The following is an 18,708-nucleotide window of genomic DNA, read 5'->3' as shown; positions in this document are numbered from 1 at the left end:
TGCTAATTAGCCCGATTTGTTCATTCCACAATGTATACTTGTATTGACACATCAGATTGTGTTTAATAATTATATACAATTATTATTTGTCAATTAAAATAAAAATTTTTTAAATCAGTGTAATACACCCTTAAATGATATAAAGGACAAAACCACATGGTCATCTCAGTGAATGTTGTCTTAGTCCATTTTGTGTTTCTGTAAAGGAATACCTGAGGCTGATTAGTTTATAAAGAAAAGGTTTATTTGGCTTACAGTTCTAATGTCTGAAAAAGTTTAAGATTGGGTCTCTGGCAAAGGTCTCAGGCTGCTTCCACTCATGGCAGAAGGTGAAGGAGAGCCAGTGTGTGCAGAGATATCATTGTGAGAGAGAAAGCAAGAAAGAGGGGGAAGGTGCCAGGCTCTGTTTAACAACCAGCTTTCATGGGAACTAATAGAGCGAGAGCTCACTTTTCCCCAAGGGAAGGCATTTATCTGTTCTTCATGGATCCACCCCTGTGGCCCAAACACCTCCCATTATGTTCTACCTCCAACATTGGGGATGAGATTTCAACATGAGGTTTTGAGGGGACATATCCAAACCATAGCAAATGTAGAAAAAGCATTAAAAAAAAATCTGCCAACAATTTTGATGTTTGTTTTGTAATAAAATCACTGAACAAACTAAAAATACAAGCAAACTTCTTCAACCTTATAAAGGGCATCTATGAAAAACACACACCTAACATCATACTTCATAACAAAAGATTAATTTCTTTCCCCTAAGATCAGGAACAAGGGCAAGATGTGTGCTCTAGCCATTTTTATTTATTATACTGGAGAGTCTAGCTGGGGCAATAAGGCATTGGGAGGTGGAGGGTAACCCTTCAGATTAGAAAGGAAGAAGGGAAACTATCTCTATTCACAGATGACCTGATTCTTTTTTTTTAGGAGGTGAGGTCTCATTCTGTCCTCCAGGCTGGAGTACCCTGGCACGATCATAGCTCACTGCAGCTTCAAACTCCTGGGCTCAAGTGATCCTTCTGCCTCAGCCTCCCAAGTAGCTGGAACTACAGGCACTGACAACTTGCCTGGCTAACTTTTTAAATTTTTTTTAAGAGATGGAGTCTCACTATGTTGCTCAAGCTAACTTGATTTTATATACAGAAAATTCTAAGGCATCCACAAGAAAATTATCAAAAGTTACAAACAAGTTCAAGATTTCAGGACATAAGATCAATATCCAAAAATCTATAGTTCTATACACCAGCAATAAATGATTCAAAAAATGAAATTAAGAAAAAATTCCAGTTACAATATCATCAAAATGAATAAAAAAGAACTTCCAGCTGCATTTTTGCAGAGATTGACAGTCTGAGCCTTCAATTCATGTGGAAATACTGGGGACTCAGCCAAAACAACCTGGAAAAAGAACAAAATTGAAAGAGTCACAGTTCCCATTTTCAAAACTTACTACAAAGTAACAGTAATCAAGATTTGAACTAACATAAAGATAGATACATAGATCAACAAAACGGAGAGTCCAAAAATAAACTTACTTAAATTGGTTTTGTTTTTTTTTTTGAGACAGAGTCTTGCTCTGTCGCCCAGGCTGGAGTGAGTGCAGTGGCGCCATCTTGGCTCACTGCAAGCTCCGCCTCCTGGGTTCACCCCATTCTCCTGCCTCTTGAGTAGCTGGGACTACAGGTGCCCGCCACCATGCCCAGCTATTTTTTTGTATTTTTAGTAGAGATGGGGTTTCACTGTGTTAGCCAGAATGGTCTCGATCTCCTGACCTCGTGATCTGCCCGCCTTGGCCTCCCAAAGTAAATTGATTTTGTATAATAGTGCCAAGATAATTCAGTAAGGAAAAAAGTGTCTTTTCAACAAATGGTTCTGGGACAACTTAATATCCACATGTGGGGCCCGGTGCAGTGGCTCACACCTGTAATCCCAGCACTTTGGGAGTCCGAGGCAGGCAGATCACCTGAGGTCAGGAGTTCGATACCACCCTGGCCAACATGGGGAAACCCGTCTTTACTAAAAATTTAAAAATTAGCCAGGCATGGTGGCGGGCACTTGTAATCCCAGCTACTCAGGAGGCTGAGGCTTGAGAATCGCTTGAATCCAGGAGGCAGAGGTTGCAGTGAGCTGAGATCGCGCCACTGCACTCCAGCCTGGGGGATAGAGTGAGACTCTGTCTCAAAAAAAAAAAAAAATCCACATGTAAAAGAATGATATTGCACCTCTACCTTATACTATTTACAAAATTAACTTGGAATAGATTTTAGACCTAACTGTAAAAGCTAAAACTATGAAACTCTTGGAAGAAAATGCAGTATATCTTGTTGCGTTAAGCAGTGGTTTCGTAGATATAACACCAAAGTGCAAACAACAAAAGAAAAAAATAGGTAAGTTAGACTTCATCAAAGTTAAAAATTTTGTGCTTCAAAGGCTACCATCAAGATAACCCACAGAATGGGAGAAAATATTTGCAAATCATACATCTAGTAAACACCATGTGGTCTAGAATATATTCAAAAAGACACCTACTACTCAAAGATAGAAAACCCAATTTAAAAATGGGCAAAGGATTTGAATAGACATTTCCCCAGAGAAGACAGACATATAGCCAATATGCACAAGAAAAGATACTCCACATTATTACTCATTAAGGAAATGTAAATTAAATCTACAAGATAGCACTTCACACTGAGAGTAGATATAACAGGCCAGGCATGGTAGCTCATACCTGTAATCCTAGCACTTTGGGAGGTTAAGTCAGGAGGCATTAAGTCAGGAGTTGGAGACAAGCCTGGACAATAGGGCAAGACCCTGTCTTTACAAAAAAAAAAATAATAATTTTTTTTTAGTTAGTTGAGTGTAATGGTGCATGCCTGTAGTCCCAGTTTAGTCCCAGCTAACTTTGTTGAGACTTTCTTTACTCAAGAGACTGAGGCAGGAGGATCCCTTGAGTTCAGGAGTCGATGCTATGGTGAACTATGATTGTGCCACTGCACTCCAGCCTGGGCAACAGAGTGAGACCCCATCTCAAAAACAAAAAAAGAGAGTAGATATAATGAAGAAGACAAATATTGGTATTAATTCTTTAAACATTTCATAGATTTTAGTAGTGAAACCATCTTGTCCTAGAATTTTCTTTGTGAAAACCTTTTTAATTATTGGATCTTTCACTTATGAATAGGTATACTCAGATTTTCTATTTCTTCATGAATGAACTTTGGTAGCTTGTAACTTCCTAAGAATTTGTCAATTTCATCTAGGTTATATAATTTGTTGGCATGCATTTGTTCATACTAGAACCATGTAATCCTTTCTGATTTTATAACATTGATAATGATGTCACTTCTTTTGTTCCGAATTTGACTAATTTGAATTCTCTTTTTCTTTCTTGGTCAATGCAGCTAAAACTTTGTCCATCTTGTTGATCTTTTCAAAGAACCAATTTTTTTAATTTTGATTTTAAGTTCTAGGGTATATGTGCAGGATGTGCATGTTTGTGACATAGGTAAATGTGTGCCATGGTGGTTTCCTGCACCTATCAACCCATTACCTAGGTATTAAGCCCAGCATGCATTAGCTATTTTTCCTAATGCTCTCCCTCCCCCCACCTCACTCCCCAACAAGCCCCAGTCTATGTTGTTTTCCTCCCTATGTCCATGTGATCTCATTGTTCAGCACCCACTTATAAGTGAGAACATACAGTATTTGGTTTTCTGTTCCTGTGTTAGTTTGCTGAGGATAATGGCTTCCAGCTCCATCCATGTCCCTGCAAAGGACATGATTTCATTCCTTTCTATGGCTGCATAGTATTCCATGGTGTATATGTAACCTATTTTCTTTATCCAGTGTATTGTTGATGGGCATTTATGTTGATTCCATGTCTTTGCTATTGTGAACAGTGCTGCAATGAACATACAAGTGCATGTATCTTTGTAATATGTAATAGAATGATTTATAATCCTTTGGGTATATACCCAGTAATAGGATTGCTGGGCCAAATGGTATTTCTGCTTCTAGGTCTTTGAGGAATCACCACACTGTCTTCCACAATGGTTGAACTAATTTACATTCCCACCAACAGTGTAAAAGCATTCCCATTTCTCCACAGCCTCACCAGCATCTGTTGTTTCTTGACATTTTTAATAATTGTCATTCTGACTGGCGTGAGATGCTGTATCATTGCGGGTTTCATTTGCATTTCTGTAATGATCAGTGATGTTCAGCTTTTTTTTTCACGTTTATGGGCCGCATAAGTGTCTTCTTTTGAGAAGTGTCTGTTCATCTCCTTCGCCCACTTGTTAATGGGGTTGTTTTTTTCTTGTAAGTTTGTTTAAGTTATTTGTAGATTCTGGATATTAGACCTTTGTCAGATGGATAGATTGCAGAAATTTTCTCCCATTCTGTAGATTGTCTGTTTACTCTAATGTTAGTTTCTTTTGCTGTGCAGAAGCTCTTTAGTTTAGTTAGATCCCATTTGTCAATTTTTGCTTTTGATGAAATTGCTTTTGATGTTTTTATCATAAAATCTTTGCTGGTGCCTATGTCCTGAATGGTATTGCCTAGATTTTCTTCTAGGGTTTTTATAGTTTTGGGTTTGACATTTAAGTCTTTGATCCATCTTCAGTTAATTTTTATATAAAGTGTAAGGAAGGTGTCCAGCTTCAATTTTCTGCATATGGCTAGCCAGTTTACCCAGCACCATTTATTAAATAGGGAATCCTTTCCCTGTTGCTTTTGTCAAGTTTGTTGAAGATCGGATGGTTGTAGATATGCAGTTTTATTTCTGAGATCTCTATTCTGTTCCATTGGTCTGTGTGTTTGTTTTGGTACCATTACCATGTTGTTTTGGTTCCTGTAGCCTTGTAGTATAGTTTGAAGTCAGGTAGTGTGATGCCTACAGTTTTGTTCTTTTTGCTTAGGATTATCTTGGCTATACAGGCTCTTTTTTGGTTCCATATGACTTTTAAAGTAGTTTTTTCTAATTCTGTGAAGAATGTCAATGGTAGTTTAATGGGAATAGCATTGAATCTATAAATTACTTTGGGCAGTATGGCCATTTTCACAATATTGATTCTTCCTATCCATGAGCATGGAATGTTTTTCCATTTGTTTGTGTCCTCTCTGATTTCCTTGAGCAGCGGTTTGTAGTTCTTCTTGAAGAAGTCCTTACTTCCCTTGTTAGGTGTATTCCTAGGTATTTTATTCTTTTTGTAGCAGTTGTGAATGGGAGTTCATTCATGATTTGGCTGTCTCCTTGGGTGTATATGAATGCTTGTGATTTTTGCACATTGATTTTCTATCCTGAGACTTTGCTGAAGTTGCTTATCAGCTTAATGAGCTTTTAGACTGAGACAGTGGGGTTTTCTAGATATAGAATCATGTCATCTGCAAACAGAGACAGTTTGACTTCTTCACTTCCTATTTGAATACCCTTTATTTGTTTCTCTTGCCTGATTGCCCTGGCCAGAACTTCCAGTACTGTTGAATAGGAGTGGTGAGAGAGGGCATCCTTGTCTTGTGCCGGTTTTCAAGGGGAATGCTTCCAGCTTTTGCCCATTCAGTATAATATTGGCTGTGGGTTTGTCATAAATGCCACTTATTATTTTGCAGTGTGTTCCATCAATACCTAGTTTATTGAGAGTTTTTTATCATGAAAGGATGTTGAATTTTATCAAAGGTCTTTTCTACATCTATTGAGATAATCATGTTGTTTTTATCTTTTGCTCTGTTTATGTGCTGAATTACCTTTATTGATTTGTGTATGTTGAACCAGCCTTGCATCCCAGGGATGAAGCCAACCTGATCATGGTAGATAAGCTATTTGATGTGCTGGTGGATTTGGTTTGCCAGTATTTTATTGAGGACTTTTGCACCAGTGTTCATCAGGGATATTGGCCTGAAGTTTTCTTTTTCTTATTGTATCTCTACCAGGTTTTAGTATCAGGATGATGCTGGCCTCATAAAATGAGTTAGGGAGAAGTCCGTCCTTTTCAATTGCTTGAATAATTTCAGAAGAAATGGTACCAGCTCCTCTTTGTACCTCTGGTAGAATTCAGCTGTGAATCCATCTGGTCCTGGGCTTTTTTAGTTAGTAGGCTGTTTATTACTGCCTCAGTTTCAGAGCTTTTTATTGCTCTGTTCAGGGATTCAACTTCTTCCTGGTTTAGTCTTGGGAGGCTGTACGTGTCCAGGAATTTATCCATTTCTTCTAGATTTTCTAATTTACATGCCTAAAGGTGTTAATAGTATTTTCCGATGGTTGTTTGTATTTCTGCAGGATCAGTGGTGATATCCCCTTTGTCATTTTTATTGTGTCTATTTGATTCTTCTCTCTTTTCTTCTTTATTTAATCTAGCTAGCAGTCCATTTATGTTATTAATTTTTTCAAAAAGCCAGCTCCTGGATTCATTGATTTTTTTTTGAAGGCTTTTTCATGTCTCTATCTCCTTTAGTTCTGCTCTCATCTTGGATATTTCCTGTCTTCTGCTAGCTTTTGGGTTTGTTTGCTCTTGGTTCTCTAGTTCTTTTAGTTGTGATATTAGAAAGATTTATTTGAGATCTTTCTAGCTTTTTGATGTGGGCATTTAGTGCTATAAATTTCCCTCTTAACACTTTTTTAGCTGCATCCCAGAGATTCTGGTACATTATCTCTTTGTTCCCATTGGTTTCAAATAACTTCTTGATTTTGGTTTTAAGTAACTTCTTGATTTCTGCCTTACTTTCATTATTTACCCAGTAGTCACTCAGGAGCAGCTTGTTCAATTTCAGTGTAGTTGTGTGGTTTTGAGTGAGTTTCTTAATCTTGAGTTCTAATTGATAGCACTGTGTTCTGAGATCCTGTTTGTTATTATTTCATTTCTTTTGCATTCACTGAGGAATGTTTTACTTCCAATTATGTGATCAATTTTAGAGTAAGTGCCATGTGGTGCCAAGAAGAATGTATATTCTGTTGTTTTTGGGTGGAGAGTTCTGTAGATATCTATCAGGTCCACTTGATCCAGAGCTCAGTTCAAATCCTGAATATCCTTATTAATTTCCTGTCTCAGTGATCTGTCTAATATTGACAGTGGAGTGTTAAAGTCTCCCACTATTATTGTGTGTGAGAGTCTAAGTCTCTTTATAGGTCTTTAACAACTTGTTTTATCAGTCTGGGTGCTTCTGTATTGGATGCATATATATTTAGGATAGCCCTTCTTGTTGCATTGATCCCTTTACCATTCTGTAATGCCCTTCTTTATCTTTTTTTGTCTTTGTTGGTTTAAAGTCTGTTTTGTCAGAAACTAGGATTGCAACCCCTGCTTTTTTCTGCTTTCCATTTGCTCGGTAAATTTTCCTCCATCCCTTTATTTTGAGACTACGTGTGTCTTTGCACATGAGATGGGTCTCTCGACTACAGTACACCAATGGATCTTGACTCTTTATACAATTTGCCATTCTGTGTCTTTTAATTGGGGCATTTAGCCTATTTACGTTTATGGTTAATATTGTTATGTGTGAATTTGATTCTGTTATCATGATGCTAGCTGATTATTTTGCAGACTTGTTGATGTAGTTGCTTCATAGTGTCATTGGCCTTTGTACTTTTTTTTTGCAGTGACTAGTAATGTTTTCCTTTCCATATTTAGTGCTTCCTTCAGGAGTTCTTGCAAGGCAGGCCTGGTGGTGACAAATTCCCTCCTCATTTGGTTGTCTGAAAAGGATTTTATTTCTCCTTCACTTATGAAGCTTAGTTTGGCCAGATATGAAACTCTGGGCTGGAAATTCTTTTCTTTAAGAATGTTGAATATTGGCCCCCAATCTCTTCTGGCTTATAGGGTTTCTGCTGAAAGGTCTGCTGTTAGTCTGATGGGCTTCCCTTTGTAGGTGACCTGGCCTTTCTCTCTGGCTGCCCTTAACATTTTTTCCTTCATTTCAACCTTGGAGAATCTGATGATCATGTGTCTTGGGGTTGATCTTCTTGTGGAGTATCTTACTGGGGTTCTCTGGATTTCCTGAATTTGAATGTTGGCCTGTCTTGTTAGGTTGGGGAAGTTCTCCTGCGTGATATCCTGAAGTATGTTTTTCAACTTGGTTCTGTTCTTCCTGTCTCTTTCAGGTACCCCCATCAGTCGTAGGTTCAGTCTTTTTACATATTCTCATAGCTTTTGTTTGTTCCTTTTCATTTTTTTCTTCTCTAATCTTGTCTTGCCTTATTTCAGCAAGATAGTCTTCAAGCTCTGAAATTCTTTTCTCTGCTTGGTCCATTCGGTTATTGATGCTTGTGTTTACACTGTGAAGTTCTCATGTTTTATTTTCAGCTCCGTGAGGTAATTTATGTTCCTCTCTAAACTAGCTCTTCTGGTTAACAGCTCCTGTAATGTTTTATCATGGTTCTTGCTTCTTTGCATTGAGTTAGAACATGCTCCTTTAGCTCAGAGAAGTTTGTTATTACTCACCTTCTGAAGCCTACTTTTGTCAATTCATTCATCTCAGCCTCTGCCCAGGTCTTTGCCCTTGCTGGAGAGGTATTGCAATCATTTGGAGGAGAAGAGACTTTCTGCCTTTTTGAGTTTTCAGTGTTTTTTCACTGATTCTTTCTCATCTTCATGAGTTTGTGTGGCTTCAGTCTTTGAGGCTGCTGACCTTTGGATGGGGTTTTTGTGAGGACTTTTTTGTTGATGCTGTTGTTGTTGCTTTCTGTTTGTTTTTCTTTCAACAATTAGGCCCCTTTTTGTAGGGCTGCTCTGGTTTGCCGAGGGTTCACTCCAGACCCTATTCACCTGGGTCCCTCCCACACCCAGAGGTGTCACCTGAGGAGGCTGCAGAACAGCAAAGATAGCTGCCTGCTTCTTCCTCTGAGATCTCTGTCCCTGAGAGGCACTGACCTTATGCCAGCGGGAATGCTCCTATATAAGGTGTCTGGCAACCCCTATTGGAGGATCTGACCCAGTCAGGGGGCACAGAATCTGGGACCCACTTAATGAAGCACTCTGGCTGCCCCTTGGCAGAAGGGGTGTGCTGTGCTGGGGGGAATCCCACTTGTCTGGGCTGCCTGGATTCCTCAGAACTAGCAGGGGGAAAGACTAAGTCTACTGATCTGCGGAGACCATAGCCGCCCCTCAGTCCCAGGAGATCAAAGTTCTGTCCCTAAACCCCTGGCTGGAGTTGCTGAAATTCCTGCAGGGAGGCCCCACCTAGTGAAGAAGAATGGGTCAGGGTCCGACCTAAAGTGGCAGCCTGGCCACAGTCTGCCACAGCCAGTGTGGCAGTTTGGATCCAAACCGTCCGGTTTCCCCAGCACCAGCAGGGGAAAAACTGAAGACTGGAGCTACAGTGATGGCTGCTGCCCCTCCCCCAGTGAGCTAATCATCTTAGGCAGCAGGCAGCCATAGTGATGCCTGCTGCCCCTCTCCTGGGGAGCTCATTTGTCTTAGGCAGCAGGCAGCTATAGTGATGATAACCTCTCCTCCCCCTCAGGAGCTCAGTTGTCTTAGACAGCAGGCAGCTGTAGTGATGGCTGCCAACCCTCACTTGGGGGGAACTCTATTGTCTTAGCCTCCAGCTGAGTGGCCGCTGAGAATCTGCACAGCTGTGTGCTTGGGATCCAAGGTCCTGGTGGCGTGGGCTCACAAGTAGGATCTCCTGATCTATGGGTTGCACAGATCTGTGGAAAAAGCATGGTTTCCCAGTCTGGGTAGCACGGTCCCTCACTGCCTCCCTTGGCTGGTGGTGGGGGGCCCCCTTACCCCATGTGGCTCCCAGGTGAGCCATCGCACCACCCTGCTTTTCCTCACTCTCCGTGGGTCATGCAAACCACCTAGTCAGTCCCAGTGAGAGAACCTAGACACCTTGGTTGCCACTGCAGGGTTCACTCACCTTTTTGGTTCTTCTCTGTGGGACCCTCCAACTGCAGCTGTTTCAAGCTGGCCATCCTCACCCCTCTGATTTTACTTCTTTTGAATTTATTGGGACTTTCTTATGGCCTAACATATGATCTGTCCTAGAGAAGGGAATGCACATATTTTTCCTTCTATGTGCATTTGAGGAAAACGTGTGTATTTTGTTGTTAGATGGAGTGTTCTATAGACGTCTGTTAGAACTAGATAGTTTATAATATTGCTCAAGTTTTTTATTTCTTTGCTGATCTTCTGTCTAGTTTTTCTGACTGTTAGTGGTATATCAAAGGTCTTCAACTATTGTTGAATTGTCTACTGTTACTTTCCATTCTGTCAGTTTTTGCATTATATATTTTGAGGCTGTGCTTTTAGGTTGCATATATGTTTATAATTACGACTTCCAGACATAATTGACCCCTTTATCATTATAAAAATATCCTTCTTTGTCTCTAACAAAAATTTTTGTCTTAATGTCTATATTGTCTGATGTTAATATAGCCATACCAGTTCTCGTTTGGGTACTATTTTCATGGTATATATTTTTCCATTCTTTTACTTTCAATGTATTTATACTTTTGAATCTAAAGTGTGTACCTTGTAGATATAGTTTGATCATATTTTTAAATTAGTTTTTCCCAGCTCCATCTTTTAGTTGGGGTGTTTAATTCATTTATGTTTACTGTAATTGCCAATAAAGGTAATTGGTAGGTTTTACACCTGCCATTTTGCTATGTGCTTTATATAGGTCTTATGCCACCTTTGTTCCTCTGTTCCTCCATTACTGCCTTCTTTTGTGTTAAATGTATTTAGTATGCCATTTTAATTCCCTCAGTGTGTGTGTGTCTCTGTGTGTGTGTGTGTGTGTGTGTGTGTGTGTGTTTATTATAGGGCAGGTCTACAAATAGAAAATTCTCTCTGTTTTTACCTGAGAATGTCTTGATTTCTTCTTCTTTTTTTTTTTTTTTTTTTTTTTTTTTTTGAGACAGGGTCTTGCCCTGTCACACAGGCTGGGGTGCTGTGGCACAATAATAGCTCACTGCCACCTCAGTCTTCCCAGGCTCAAGTGATTCTCCCACCTCAGCCTCCTAAGTCATTGGGACTACATGTGCACACCACCACACCAGCTAGTTTTTTTTTTCTTTTTTTTTTTTTAATTTATTGTTGTAGAGATGGGGTCTCGCTATGTTGCTCAGGCTAGTATCAAGTTCCTAGGCTCAAGCAATCCTCCCATCTCAGCATCTCAAAGTGCTAGGATTACAGACATGAGCCACTGTGCTTTGCAGTTTCTTTAGTTTTGAATGGTAGTTTTGCTCGCTATAGGATTCTTTGTTGATGGTCTTTCATTTCAGACTTTGAATATTTCTGCTGTCTGCCTTCTGGCCTCCACTATATCTGATGATATCACCTGTTCATATAATTGAGGGTTGTTTGTTGTTTTTCTCTTGTTGCTTTCAAGATTCTCTTTATTTTTGGCTTTTGACATTTTTGATTCTAATGTGGCTATATGTGAATCTCTTTGATTTTATCCCCTGTAGAGTTTGTTGAGCTTCTTGGCTGTGTAAAGATTTTTTCATCAATTTTGGAAAGTTTTTGCCCATTATTTCTTCCTGTTTCTCTTTCTCTTTTCCTTCTGGCACTACCACTGTGTGTGTGTTTATACCCTTAATGATGCCCTACAGGTATCTGAGGCTCTGTTCATTTGTCTTCATTCTTTTTTCTTTTTGTTTTTCCTACTTGAGATAATCTCAGTTAACTTGGCTTCAAATTTGCTAATTCTTCTACTAGCTCAGATCTGCTGCTGAGCCCCTTTAGTGAATTTTTCATTTCAGTTATTGTATTCTTCAATCCTAGAATTTATATTTGGTGTACTTTAAGTAATTTCTACCCTTTTTGTTGGCATCCTCTATTTGGTGAGTCATTGTTCTTACACTTTCCTTTAATTCTTTAAGTGTGATTTCCTTCATTTCTTTGTTTAAAGTATTTTCCAAGCAAATCCAATGTTTGAGCTACCTCAGGAAAAGTTTTTATTTACTTCTTTTTGCCTGTGTATGGGCCATACTTTCCTATTTTTTTATATCTTATAATATTTTGTTGAAAACTGGACATTTTAAATAATTTGGCAACTCTGGAAATCAGATCCCTTCCCCATATCCCCAGGGCTTGTTATTGTTGCTTTTTATTGCTTTATGTTGTTGATGCTTTTTTCTTTTTTTAGTGACATTATTGGACTCATTGCTTTTTTGGGGTTTTTTTAGACAGGGTCTTGCTGTATTGCTCAGGCTGTAGTGCAGTGATGTGATCAGAGCTCACTACGACCTTGCCTGGACTCAGGAAATCCTCCTACCTCAACCTGCTGAGTAGCTTGGACTACAGGCATGCACCACCACATGCAGCTAATTTTTTAATTTTTTCTAAAGATGGGGATCTTGCTATGTTTCCCAAGCTGGTCTCAAACTCCTGGCCTCAAGTGATCCTCTTGCCTCAGCCTCCCAAAGCACTGGGATTACAGGTGTGAGCCACCATGCCTGGACCCATTCTTTAATATCTGTATTTTTTAACTATATGCAATCACTGAAGTCTCCATGTAGTTAATTAATGATCAGCTAATAACTGAACAGAGATTTTCTTAAATGCCTTAAATCAATAACTCTCCGCATTTTGTAAAGGATTTTTTTATATGTATGTGTTGGGGCTCACTGTCATTGCTCCAGCACTTTTCAGTTCGGCTGTAGCCTTCACTTCCTGCTTGCCCAGAGCCTCAAGGTCAGCACAGGTGAGAGATTAGGCCTTCTCAGGCCTTCCCTAGGAATGTGCACAGCCCTGCACTCATGTGTGGCCTTCTAGATTCCCAGGAATATGTCAGAGCTTTTCAAGGCCTCCTATGGATATTTCATTCCTCAGATTTTCCTTATAATTTTTTTTTTTAGCCATTCTCTGGTTTGCCCAAAATGACATGGCTGCTTCATGCAGCTGGGATGTTAAATTATATGGTTTTTTTGTTTGTTTGTTTGTTTTTTCTCCAACAAATGCCTTGGGTATAGAGTTTTCCTCACTGAGTGAGCTCTGAGTCAGGTTAAATTAAGACAAGCCCTATGAATGGAGTTTTTCCAAGAAGCTGCCAAGCAGGTCAAATAATAACAATTCTGGGGGGTCGGGACTTTTGTAGGAGTTCCAAAACCATTCTGTCCCTTCTAATGGCTGCTAGGCTCTGATTTTCATGACTTTCATGATTCTACAGCAGCTTGTTTTTAAGGCTACTGTGGAGGTGGGAGGGGAAGGGAATAGTGCAAGTTAAAAATGCAACAAAACTCGTTGTTATTATTCATCCATTTTTCTTGAGTAAACATTTCTTGGATTGTCACAAGCCTTTGGTTAACCAGTATTAGCCACCCCATTGCTTTCATGGACAAGCAGATTTTCAGAGGTCTTTACTCTGCCATTCCTAAAGTACCTCTCCCATCATTGTGTTCTTAATATCCAAAAAAGCATGTTCTTACAATCAGATGCTCAGGGGCCATGCCCCAGAAAATGAAGCCCATGGACTCAGTCGGACACCAGTTTGGCTAGACCTTAGTCTGTCCCATGCTTTGGGCTTTGTGGGTATAAAGTGGGTATAGAACTGCTTTGGGCACTGTGGGTATAGAGCTACCTCTGTTCTGCCCAGTTTGGGTCTGCTTCCATCTGGCCTGTGAGAGTACCCAGAACTCACTCTCATGTAGCCCTCTAAGAGAGAAACAACTCACAGAGAGAACCAGATCTAACTCACTGGTCCCACCCATTGTCATGATCTAGTGGCCAGGAGTGGCCTATTGAGGAGATGCATATTGTGGTGGTGGTGTCTCACATCAGCTTTCCCCTGCTGTCAGGAATTTCTGCTGAAGATTTTTTGCGTATTCCGGAACCTGATGAAGATGAGTGTCTTCCCTCGGGACTGGATGGTAATGAGACTGCTCACAAGCAAGTGAGTATGGAAGGGCTCTGTATCAGCATCACTGAGCTGTTCTCAGACTAAGAAGAGTATGTGTATTTCAGAGAGGGAGCACATGAGTAAGACAAATAAAGGCCAGGGCCGTGGGAACAGAGAGGAGAGGGCAAATGAGAAAAATATTTTTGTGCTTAGTAGATGATGGCACAGTAAGGATAGAGAAGGAAATTTTCAGGATGTGAAATATAATATCCAGAGAAGGGTTCTTCCTTGAGGAAGGCCGCTCAGTGACCCATTGGTCTCTGCTGCCCTGTAGGTTTGGGCATTATCCCAAGCGTCCTTCTCAATTTGAATTGTGTTGTCTACTAGGCAGTGCTTGCCTCCCATAGACAGTGCCAGTTATGCACCTGAGACCTAGCTGCAAGGCTCTGACCACTTCTGATTACTGACATAGAATTTACTCTAAAGATAACCCTAACCTGACTGCCTCATTTATATTTCTAGCTTGTGCTTCCTTCTGGCAAACCAGACAAATGATGCATGTGGTAAGGGGCTGGGCATCTAGTCTCTCTATATTCAGAAGAAGGCTACTTGGCCTCCACACTGTAGCCCATTGCCTCCTCCCACTGATCTGCCTCTTATATTGACATATAAAATACAGTGAAAGTGTTTGTTAGATATATTAGCAAGATACTAGCATGGTCTTTCCACTTTACACCTTTTATAAGCACTGTAACTTTTTCCAAAATACAAATGTTTTATAAAGACTAGAAGGTTGATTGTAAACAAAGTTGCACAGATACTTCCTCAAATAGTGACTTTTCCATTTGAATCTTTCTTGTTTCTATCTCTTAGCTCTATTCAGAGCAGTTCAGGCTCCCCAGCTTGTCCTGCAAGAGCAGCTTTTTCTTTCAAAGCTTTGACCCTTTAAATTTTTCACCCCCTCTAGTAGTGGACTAGTCTTTCTAATGCAGTTTTTGTCATGTTCTTCTGCATCTAAGCAGAGGTGGCCACTGTGAGACGTAAGTAACAGTGCCAGGTAGCCAAGTAACTTGCCAGGTAGCCAAGGCCCTATGTAATGAAACGTACTGTCCCACTAGACTTCTCTCCACTTCACTCTCTTGTTCCAGCAGGACAACCTCCCATTGTCCCTTCTATGTGCCCAGGCTAAGATTGAGAGTGATTACTCAAGCTAGACCGAAAGAGCTGAATTCAAATGACACATAGATGAAAATAATAGTATATGACAAAAGCAAAGATTTATTAACTATATAAACCCCTGTTATCCAGTATAATAATAAAATTATGTTCTAAGTCCTACAAAGTGATCATAATATCTCTTGATTACTCAGAGGTCCCCAAAATACTAGAACTACTCTGAACTGGGAGAAACCTTAAAGAACCATCGATCTCCTACCACCTTTTATAGGCAGGGAAAATGAGACCCAGAGAGAAGTATGAAGGCCAGGTAATGACAGAACTAGGTCTAGAACCCACTGATGTCCTGTGCTGTCCTGCCAACTGTGGGGCATTTCTCCAAGACTGGTTTTCTGTAGAGATTTTTTCTATAGAGTTTGTACTATTTTCTCTTTCCTTTATAGTCGCATCTTACATGGGAACAAATTGTACTCAAGAAGTTTGCACACAGGCTATAGACAGCTGATACCAAGCCATCAGATGCCATTGTTAGTCTTTTAATTCTGCCAATGCCTTGTTTCCTTACTGCAGTATTATAGTCACTACTGTCCAGTACCTGTCCTCTGCACTGCACAAGAATTTCACAGAGACTGACTTTGACTTTAAGGTAGGCACTCCTGAAATCCATCACTATTATTGCAATAACCTTAGAAAGCCAAAACCAAGCTCACTTGTTTTTTGCTTTATTAATAGATTCATAGTATCAAACAGCTTCCAAGCCTGATGATGATTAGAATATGACCTGGGATACCCCTGTTGGAAGTGTTGGTAGCCAAACTCCATGAGTATGCTTTCTAGTCCAGAATCAACACAATTGGCTTCAGAAGGAGTTAAGGGGGAAAAAAAGAAAAATTATTGTTCGCAAAGATATTTAAAAGGGAAAAAAATGAGGATCTTAAGATTGTAAAATGGGTTCTATGCTACATGCATGTATTTAGTAACTCTCCCTACAAGATTAAGTTCTTAGACTGTCACGTTTTCTCTTTCTCTGTCTCTCTAGGTGTGGAATTCTTATTTTAGCCTGGCAGTTCTATTCATAAATCAGCCAAGCCTTCAGCTAGAAATTATCACCTCAGCCAAAAGGAAGAAGATTCTAGATAAGTAAGATAAACGTCTTATATTCATCTCCTTACCACTTGGCCAAATAGCGCTATGTTTTGTTGAGAGTTCTTTCAGAGGTCCACAAGGTTCTCAGCTGGGTGGTTTCCCAGGGGCCCAAGTGTGGGAGTTCAGTCGAGAGCCCAATGGCTTAGTGCATTGGGAAGCATTAGAAACAAACAGTGCTGAAGTACTGGCCTCATGGGTTTGCAGCCCTATCTTCCTGAACCTTCTCCCGCTAACGGTTGGCTCCTGTATTACTATTCTTAGGTATGGGGACATGCGTGTAATGATGGCCTATGAACTGTTCAGCATGTGGCAGAATTTGGGTAGGTTTTTTCTCCCTGTTCTTCCCTTCTATATATTACATAGCCAAATAGAAAGTAGCAAGACTAATAACGTCTCCCAGGCTTTATGAATGTTAATTGAGACCCAAGAGATCCTTACATATCTTTCACATAACACCTCAGATGGATAGTGTAGCACATGTGCATAAAGCCCTTGGCAAGGAGAGTTTGTCTGAGAAATAAGACCTCAGTAATACATATGCCAAATCCCTTTTTTTAGGAACTAGAGTCAAAAGGAAAAAAAGAAAAGGAGGGCTGTAGTAGTTTTTTCCAATTTGAGAACCCATTCCTATAAGATCCTCCATGCTCTTCACTTCCCAGTCTAGATGTTGCAGGCTCAAAAGCTTAGATCTGAGATACCCAATACATGAGCAAAGGTGGCTATTAATTTTAATAAAGATTAAAACATTTCTTGGATCTCTGGTATTCATGCATCCAGATCAGATACTTGACACCAGTTGCATGGAGTAACATATAAGAGGAGAAATGCAACCTCTGAGTGAGATCAGTTTTGGCTTCCCTTTTTTGCACAGCTTCTGCTTTGAATGCTTTGAAAATAGCCACTGCTTTGAATCTAAATTTGTCAGATCAGTGTTTTTGGTAGAATTTCTGGGTTGCCCTGGTGACTGAGTGGGCCATCCTGTGATATTGTAGAGTTCTGAGTGCCATGTCAAGATGCTAGAGAACTATTATTATTTCAAGCGAAGTCTGCTTTCAGCTGAGCTCATGGCTCTGAAGCTGTAGGAATGATGGTTATAAAATCTCCAGTCCTCTGTTAACCATCCCCACCACTAACCTAGAGGCAGCAAGTGAGATATGAAGTATTTCTGCCGGCGAGAGGGCCTTCTATTCATGAGTGGGGATGCATTTCCCCAAGCAGAGTTTCCAGCACTCTGGTTCCCTGTATCCAGCACAGTTTGGAAATGGATTTTAACCCAAAGTTGACTCTGAAATTCCCAGGAATGTAAGAGACTGGCTACTGTGCCAAGTACCAAAATTGGAATATGCTGAACCAGCCTCAGGGCTAAACATTTGCTTCTTAGACAGGTTTTCAAAATGGAGTTTTTTTTAATGCCAGATTTGCCTGATAAAGCCTTTTCTGCCTCATTTCTTTTGGTGGAAATGACATTCTCTGGTCCCCAAGAAATGGTTTTACTTGGCCGTAGCATTCATTGCACAGACCCACAGTTTATCTCCTCCTTAGTCTCTGAAGGACTGAGAGCAGAGCTCTGAAAGATGGTTCACTCTGTTTTACCATTGCAAGGAAGAGAAAAATCCTATCCCACCATCCACAGGACTGTCTCTGGCTTCTGGTAACATACCCTAGATGGCACACCAATGAGAGGGAAACCCACATCACACACTTAACATGGAAATGCTTCATTAAGGAAGTTGGGGGTTGAGCTGAGCCAAGTAGGTGTAATGGTACCATCAGAAATGCAATATGAACACAAAGGGAGTTCAGGGTGGGTAAAGAGAAAATCTCCAAGCCAGCCTTTTAGGGTAGGGCTGTGCAGGAGGCTCCTGCTAGCTCAGGAGGAGGACTTCTTTGGCATACATGAACATAGGCAGTGTAAAAGTCCATGGACTTATTAGACCTCTGGTGGCTAGACCAGGGACTGGATATCCTCATCACTTAAATGTCTCTGGGCTAGAGCTAGAAACTCCAAGGAGAGTGCATTGTATTTAAGCAGAAATATATGGGTTTTTCTTGTTAAATAAACACTGTGAATAGACTATCTGACACTCATAGGTTACTCAGAAACTTATTCTGTCTAGAGTAGCAAACTCTGTTCCTTCATCTCAGAGAGATTTTGAGGTAGTTTGTGGGACCTGTCAGGAAATTCTTTGGAAAAGCAGTTGTGTGACTGTTGTGCATTTGCTTTAACTGGGCTAGGCCAACTTTATCCGTAAACTCTAAAAAGTTGAGGGAGAGTATCTCAGAAAACCATAGGGGAGAGCTTGCTTTGCTCTCGGAAGCTTCCAGTATAGATTGTAGCATGTGTTGTGGCCCCATTTGGGAATCTTCCATGGAAGGAGCAAGGCAGGCATAAACTAATTTGGGTTTTGTTTTTCAGGTGAACATAAGATCCACTTTATTCCGGGAATGATTGGTCCTTTTCTGGGTGTGACACTGGTCCCACAGCCAGAAGTACGGAATATCATGATTCCCATCTTTCATGACATGATGGACTGGGAGCAGAGAAAAAATGGCAACTTCAAACAGGTAAGACACCTGGCAGTGTTCGGGGTATCCTCTGGA

The 18,708-nt window shown here is 40.3% G+C and overlaps 1 protein-coding gene across 10 annotated transcripts in view; it reads left to right on the top strand.

The window, feature by feature from the left end:
• The window catches only part of DOCK3 (dedicator of cytokinesis 3), a 739,703-nt gene that overhangs the window by 648,316 nt on the left and 72,679 nt on the right, over window positions 1-18,708 (top strand). For all 10 annotated transcript variants that reach the window (XM_054483639.1, XM_054483636.2, XM_054483638.2 and 7 more), the window contains exons 28-32: window positions 13,745-13,839; window positions 15,532-15,607; window positions 16,001-16,101; window positions 16,369-16,427; window positions 18,524-18,672. In XM_054483639.1, the coding sequence (XP_054339614.1) occupies window positions 13,745-13,839; window positions 15,532-15,607; window positions 16,001-16,101; window positions 16,369-16,427; window positions 18,524-18,672 (480 nt within the window). The remainder of the gene's footprint in view (window positions 1-13,744; window positions 13,840-15,531; window positions 15,608-16,000; window positions 16,102-16,368; window positions 16,428-18,523; window positions 18,673-18,708) is intronic.

Source organism: Pongo pygmaeus, chromosome 2 (genome assembly GCF_028885625.2).
Source record: "Pongo pygmaeus isolate AG05252 chromosome 2, NHGRI_mPonPyg2-v2.0_pri, whole genome shotgun sequence".
In the NCBI taxonomy this organism is placed as follows: domain Eukaryota; kingdom Metazoa; phylum Chordata; class Mammalia; order Primates; family Hominidae; genus Pongo; species Pongo pygmaeus.
This window is presented reverse-complemented; position numbering and strand designations above follow the sequence as displayed.